The sequence below is a fragment of the Sinocyclocheilus anshuiensis genome, unplaced genomic scaffold (assembly GCF_001515605.1).
Source record: "Sinocyclocheilus anshuiensis isolate Anshui unplaced genomic scaffold, SAMN03320099.WGS_v1.1 scaffold881, whole genome shotgun sequence".
NCBI classification, from domain to species: Eukaryota; Metazoa; Chordata; class Actinopteri; order Cypriniformes; family Cyprinidae; genus Sinocyclocheilus; species Sinocyclocheilus anshuiensis.
Window position 1 is genome coordinate 1,191,154 of NW_015558695.1, and position 7,680 is coordinate 1,198,833.

The following is a 7,680-nucleotide window of genomic DNA, read 5'->3' on the forward strand; positions in this document are numbered from 1 at the left end:
TACACACACACACACACACACACACACACACACACACACACACACACACAAAAACACTGTTGCGTGAGTGTTTCTAATACAACAGCTGAGAGAGTAAGGGCAAATTTGACAGCTTTCTCTTTTATGACCAACAATCTCTCAATATTTTCTCCTCTTTTGGAAAGTCATAGAAACGCTATTGTGGATTCTTTTCTTTTGCTATTGGGGCAAAATGGAATGCAAAAATTATATGTTAAAGTTTTTATTTACCATTACAGAACTTTATCCAAATATGACAACCACTTCAAAGAAACTTGAACCTAACTTGAAAAGGGTCTATAGTAAATGGTAAATAAAATGGTAAAAATAAAAATAAATAAATAAATAAATAGTAACATAGTACCTATTCAATTATGTGAGTGGCTTTCAGTTATCTTTTTGGAGTTAAAATTTGTTATTTAGTATTTTTTATTTATGTAAAATGTCTTAACATCGCTTAAATAATATTCTAATCACACTACAACAAGTAAAATAAAAATAATAAGAGACAATTACACTGCACTACGCTGGAAATGAAAATTCAATGTATACGGCACTATTTTGCCAAATATATTCCATTCCATGTATAAAATAATTGGCATTCTGTGCACAGTATACGCACTATATACACTGGAGAAACAGTGTGAGTGGTATGTTAGTATGCTATTAGCCATTCAGAGTTGTGGTCTTGCATTTGGTGTTATTTACACACTGAGCTTTGGTGCTAATCTGGGCAATAAAAGTTTGAATCTGGCCTGTTTCTTGATCCCTGTCATTTATTGTCCTCTCTCTTCTAGTCTTTTGCTAAAAGTGGTACACTCTTGGAAATAAAACTTCCAAAAGCAGGTTTTTATAGCACTGCCACTGAAAGAACCACTTAGCGTGAAGAACATATTGATTATTCCATTATAAAGAACCTTTAGTGCACTAGAAAGTCTTCATTGATGATAAAGGTTCTTCACGGAACCTTTATTGTTAAGAGTGTAAAAAGCCAAAAATGGAAACAGAGAGTAAGGTGTAGAACTGGTTGGTTACCAGACTGTGTGCAGGATTTCATGTGTTCAGGCCAGTGTGCCTGCTGGCAGGGGTAGTCGCAGTAACTTGTGTTCCAGCAGCAGTAGAAAATGGGCTCTTTCTTGCAGTTGGCACACCACTGCTTCTTCTTCGTCTCGTCCACCGCCTGCTGTTTCTCCATCTCCATCTGTTTCTTCACCTCTGACACCAGCCGCTCTCTCTCCTGCTCCAGACTCTGCCTCATTTCAGCCATGGTCAGCTCTACACACACACACACACACACACACACACACACAATAGTGATATATCAGTGGCTGAAGCTCTGGCTTGCTCATCTAGAACTTGTAGGAAAGGAGTTCAGTGATCTGTTCTCTGTAAATGTTCTCTACATTGCATTGGATAATAAAAGCATTTGCTATCAGAAAACTACCATAAAGCAGTTTACAGAGCTATTTTAAGTCATAAAGGAGAGTTACCAAGGTTATGTTTCATCTCTGACAGCTCCTGCTGATGCAACCACTGGAGCTTCTCAATCTCAATCCGCAACCGCCGGATCTGCAACAAAATCCACAGGGAATGTCAACCAGGAGAACCATAAACTATTGCCATTATAGAAATTCAATCTGTCAGCCTGCAACCTATAAATGTAATTTTTTATAAAATACATATTGAGAAAGAGTATGAATGGTGGAATAAAATCAAGCAGAAATGACATAAAAGCATAAACCTCTGCAATGGTGTTCCCCGTCGTGCTCTTAGAGAGATCATTGTATATCTCTGTCATTGTTCCCTTGATCACGTCCATCACCTGCCATTATGATGGAAAACACAGACAACAGCCAAATTCATCATTTAAAAAAAAGATTTAGGCACAATTTAAGTAACAGTAGTTCAGCAGAAGAATTAATCAAGGATCAATTCAAATCATTATCCAAAAAACATCTCGATTCATTCCATATAATGAATTTACACACTAGAATGTATATACTGTATTTATGTATAATTTTTTAATAATGGTTTTCTGAATGATTTTCCGGAATTACAGCACAGGGAGCTGTATCTATGGCCTGCAAATGCTGCAGGCTTTGTGTTTGAAAACAGACTATTTAAAAATGCTCTATTGCTTTTTATTGCTTCATTGTACTATATATGCTATTTAACTGAATTTTTTGATTGAACAGTCTTTACATCAGAAGTGAGTGAATATCTGACTCACCTTAGTGGTGTACTTGGCGATGTCAGCGGCGACATCAGCAGAGGCCGGAGGGGTGAGGAAGTCTCCAGCCAGACTGCAAGTGGCCGTACCAGAGCCCATGTTAACAGGTGAGGTGTCTTTGTGCTGAACAGCTGGTGAAACAAGAGAAAAGATTCATGCCACCTTGAGCCAACATTATGGGTTCAAGACAAATTGAGCTGCATAATGTCGAACACCATAGAAAATACATTTGTCTTGTCTTTCAGTTTTATAGTAGTTGTTGTCGTAGTTGTTGTTTATAAAAGCAGAAATCACTTTTGGAAGAATGTGAAGCTGGAATGTGAAACTATACAGTATATACTTTTTTTTTTTTTGGTAAAAGCACGTACTTAATTTTTTGTTTTTCATAAAAGAAAGTATTATTTGAGCTTTAAAATTGTCATTAGCCTCACAAGGATGGACAGATGATGAGCCATGATGTCCACATAAAGTTGTGACTTATAAGATGTTTATAAGATTTATAAGTGAAATAAAGATGTGATTTATTTTATATGGTGTGCTGACACTAGCTCCCAGTCGGCCTAGAGGTCTCACTGTTTATGTCATTTCTGTAGACTAGAACAAAGGATTTGCGTATTACAGGAGACATCTATTTGTTTTAGATAGATTTTTAAAAATCAGATATAAAAATGTATAATTAACCATTATTAATCTAAACGTTATATTAAAAAAGTATAGTCAATAAATAAAAACAGATTAGATATATTCATCTACAGTGGTGTGAAAAAGTGTTGGCCCCCTTCCTGATTTCTTATTTTTTTTGCATGTTTGTCACACTTTAATGTTTCAGATCATCAAACAAATTTAAATATTAGTAAAAGATAACAATAATTACAACAGATAATTGTTGTAATTCAGCCACATTGGAGGGTTTACGAGCATGAACCGCCTTTTTAAGGTCATGCCATAGCATCTCAATAGGATTCAGGTCAGGACTTTGACTAGGCCACTCCAAAGTCTTCATTTTGTTTTTCTTCAGCCATATGCTGCATTCCAATTAATATCAATCAAACTGCAGTTGTGTCGTTTCGATTAAATAATAATAGCTAAAAAAATACGGCTAACTAACAATAAAAACATGATTATTTTATCTAGGGGTATTCGTCTAGATCAGAAAACAAATTAATATATTTCAAAAATCTATTAAAAACATAAAAGTTTATTTCTTATAAAAACAATATATACTACACACACACACACACATACTGTATACATATATCTAAAATTGTAATTCTTATGGGAATCAAATTTCTGCACTGTCAAGTATTTACCTTTGACGGACTGTCTGGTCTGGTAGCGTGTGCTGGAGTTGTTGGCCGAGGTCTGGGGCTGCGCTTGGCTCTGAGGAACCGTCTCACCTTGTTGTTGTTGCTGTCTCTGCACCTTCTGAGACGACGTCTGGAATTTAGCACCAGCTGGGTTCCACGCCGCAGGCCGCTGGGCCGGCTGTGTGCTCTCCTTAGGCAGCAGAGGGCGCTGTTTTTTCACCCCATTGGAAGTGACTGGGACAGCAGACATGGGTTGAACAGCCGAGGTGGAGGTGGCTTGAGTGGTAGATGCAGTTGCGACGGTGGCTGGAGGCTTGATGGCTGATGCGGCTGTATCTTTTGGACCGGGATTGAAGGAAGATGAAGTGTTATCTGTGGATGAAGGAGCTGATATGCTGGTAGATGCAGAAGTTTTACCTAGACATAGAGAAGAACAAAGATACAGATTAGAAATTCTAAACAATGTTTTTACAGAAACAAAATCCAAACTGTTAGGGACCTACCATCTGTTTTAATGCCTGTCTGATCTTTAGTTGTGGAGATGGGGGCTGATGGGGTCTCTCGCTTGGCTTTCTTCTTTTCCCTCCCACCTGGTTCTTCACCGAGGTCAATCACCAGCTCCCGCTCGGAGTCAGAGTCCACATCCAGCTCTGATCCAGCAGGCCGAGCGTCCTGCCCAGGCTGTGACCTCTCCTTCTGGGTCTGCTGCAGGGGTTTGCTCTTCTCCTGGGAGTCTTTCTCCACACCACTGCTTAACTTCTCTTTGGTCTGGGGATCTGAGGATTTCTTGTCTCCACCTGGTGTTCCTCCAGCTGTTGATGGGGCAGCGTCTTGGTCTTGTCCTTGAGTGGATGGAGGTCTGGGTCTCTTTTTGGAGTCTTTGTGGACGCTGTTGTTGTGGTTAGTGTTCTTAGGCTTCTGTTCATCCTCAGACATGTATTCGCTGTCGCTGGAGTCAGATTTGTCCGAGTCGTCCGAGTCACTGTGCTCAACACCGCGATACACATCATCTGAGATCTCATTGATTCCTGTGGATAGAGAAAGAGACATTCTTTTCAGTTTTAATTTGATAGACTGCATAAGCTCAAAAGCAGGATTTCAGACATACAGCAGCGTTCAAAAGTTTGGGGTTGGTAAGGTTTTTCCACATTTTGAAAAAGAAGTCTCTTATGCTCACCTATCCTCCATTTATTTGATCAAAAATATTTGTAATATTGTGAAGTATTATTAGAACTAACAGTTTTCTATTCCCTGTGAAGTACATGATTACTAGCAATACATAACGCATAATTCTTGAAGCATAATCCACCAATCACCAATAAGTGAAACAAATCTAGGCAATATTTGCAGGTTACTTACATAACTTTAGCTAATAGTAGCCAGCTACCCTAGTAAAAAAATCTATGCCATAATTTATTTCAAATACATTTATTTCATACTAAGTATACTTCAAATTCATTAACATTTATTGACATATATCTCTCAATAATCACGAATATAAAATTATAATTAAACTCTATTTGGAGTATTTCTTTGTTGCACAATGCACATTACTTTATATTAAGCCTAAATTGTGTTTTAATACCACTATTATTAAGGATTGTATGATCTCTTCATAATATCAGTCTTTAAATGCAAGATATTTAAAGTGTACCTGAAGTATACTTGCAATAATTGCACTTTAGCACAATCAAATATACTTCAATATATCTTTAGTTGGACTTCAGCAATACTTCTGCACAATTAACGTGCATTAAGCACAAAATTAGTTGTTCCAATTTAGCAGACTTCAAGTATATCAGTTTAGTATATCAAAAGTACAATTGCAGGGTATTTTTTTTTGTAGTATACCTAGCACAAAATAAATGTATTTCAAATATGAGATTATACAGTATATATATATATATCCCACTAGGGTAGTTAAATTGCTAGCTAACTATCAAATGCTAATCTATACAGAATTCTGTAGGGTTGAGCATAAAAACAGTAGTAGTGTTTTCTGGTAATACAATAAAACCCTCACAAAAACCCAGACAGATTAGATTATCATTCACAATGCTTTATGGGAGTTGTAAGTGTAGTTTATTGCCTCATAAAAAAGAATGTTATGGTTGTGCAAAGTGTAGAATTAGAGAACTGGCTCCCTTTCAATTCATAAGCTCTCAGATTTCATCAAAAATATCTTCATTTGTGTTCTGAAGATGATCGAAGGTCTTACGGGTTTGGAACGACATGAGAGTGAGTAATTAATGACAGGATTTCATTTTGGGGTGAACTAACCCTTTAATCTTAATTCTACTTCTTTAATATTTAAATTTCAATGCTACCTCAAATTGAAGAATTGCACTAGAATTTAAAACACATTCTCAGTTAAATTCTGAACGCTGTAAACCTTGTAGTAAATATAATATTCATATTTTTGCTGCTCGAAATCAAATATTGTAATATTGTGATTCATCTTAACTTTATGGTATATGAACTTTATGATATTAACTTTATGATCTACATTTCCGAAACCAAGGTTGCCAAAAATAAGCAGATGGTCATTTTTGAGGTTTACTGTTAATTATCATTTGCGTGTGTGCACGTGTTAATTACCCAGCTGAGCTTTGCAGCTCTCTATAGTTTTATCCAAACTCCTAGGTTTTTTGGGAGAGGTGAGGAGAACCGACGTCCCTTGCTGCTGCTGCTGCTGTTGTTGTACGGTCTCACTCAACTCCTTCAGGTCCATTTCAGCTTTAATGCGATCTGAGGGAATACATCCAACACAAATATTCAACAAACATGGAGAAATAAAGGATCAGAGAGCAGTGGTCATTTCTGTAGGCCTCAGGTTGATTCGAGACTCACCCAGATTGAGGTTAAGTATGCCTCCCGTGCCTGAACTCCTTTCCTGTTTAACCGGCGCGGGCAGGAGAGGCTTGGGGCTGTTGCTTGTCTTTAGAGACGCAGGAGACGCTGTGGGCAAAACTTTAAAACTTTAATCGCCCACTATTAATCGTAAAACAAAACACTAGCCATTTTAAGGAATTAAATCCAATTAATCACCTGTATAATCCATCGAGTCTTCACCGCCGCTATAGTGACTCGATGACACTCTCGCCCCTCGTTCGTCCTGCTCGAGGTCTGACCCCGTGTGGACTGAAGAGTTGGTACTCATTGGTGATCTGGGTACGTCCGTCACAGAGATCCGCCGCCCCGCCCCTCCTGACTTACTCAAGAGCATCTTGGGGGATGCGGTCATGTCGAAGCTGAACTTGACTTTGTCCGGTTTCTCAGGCTTCACCGTGCCTTTTTTAGGGTTATTAGGGTCCTTCAGCATTTGGAACTGGTTGTTGGGTGTGAAAGGTGTCCGGAACGGGGCGTAGTTGAACACGCCGTATTTCTTGCGCACGTTTTCCACGTAGACCTCCATTTCTTGCATGGCGCTGTTGAAGATGCTTTTGGTCTTCTTCACAGAGAAGGGGATCTCCTTAGACATCAGGTAACAGTTGTTTATGGGCACCCAGGCTCTGAAAGCCAAATGAGGGGGAAGCACATATTTTAATGCATATAAAAATTGTGTATGGCAGTAAAATTCCAAGATAATATTGATGTTGTTGTGAGTATAACAAGTCCTTGATACAATAACCATTAAGAATTATTAAACTGGAATGTAGGCCTACATATAAATATAGATGAATAAATACTTAAAAGGGTCATATGATGTTGCTAAAAAGAACATTATTTTGTGTATTTGGTGTAATGAAATGTGTTTATGCGGTTTAAGGTTCAAAAAACACATTATTTTCCACATACTGTACATTATTGTTTCTCCTCTACAAGAGCTTGTAACACTCCAAAGAGAAAGGAAAAATTTTAATCGCATCATATGACCCCTTTAAAGGGATAGCTCACCCAAAAATTACAATTCTGTCATTAATTAATTACTTACCCTCATGTCGTTGTAAACCCGTAAGACCTCTGTTCGTCTTCGGAACACAAATTAAGATATTTTTGATACTCTGACTCTCCCATAGACAGCAATGTAATTACCACGATCAAGGTGCAGAAACGTAGCAAGGAGATCGTTAAAATAATCCATGTGACATCATCAGGGGTTCAACCGTAAGGTTACGAAGCTAC

The 7,680-nt window shown here is 37.9% G+C and overlaps 1 protein-coding gene across 5 annotated transcripts in view; it reads right to left on the reverse strand.

The window, feature by feature from the left end:
- The window catches only part of LOC107681388 (protein kinase C-binding protein 1-like), a 26,891-nt gene that overhangs the window by 1,433 nt on the left and 17,778 nt on the right, over positions 1-7,680 (reverse strand). For all 5 annotated transcript variants that reach the window (XM_016477668.1, XM_016477672.1, XM_016477667.1 and 2 more), the window contains exons 11-19: positions 6,604-7,067; positions 6,406-6,513; positions 6,154-6,303; positions 4,059-4,583; positions 3,559-3,972; positions 2,249-2,379; positions 1,760-1,840; positions 1,509-1,587; positions 1,054-1,293 (exon numbers count right to left, since the gene is read on the reverse strand). In XM_016477668.1, the coding sequence (XP_016333154.1) occupies positions 1,054-1,293; positions 1,509-1,587; positions 1,760-1,840; positions 2,249-2,379; positions 3,559-3,972; positions 4,059-4,583; positions 6,154-6,303; positions 6,406-6,513; positions 6,604-7,067 (2,192 nt within the window). The remainder of the gene's footprint in view (positions 1-1,053; positions 1,294-1,508; positions 1,588-1,759; positions 1,841-2,248; positions 2,380-3,558; positions 3,973-4,058; positions 4,584-6,153; positions 6,304-6,405; positions 6,514-6,603; positions 7,068-7,680) is intronic.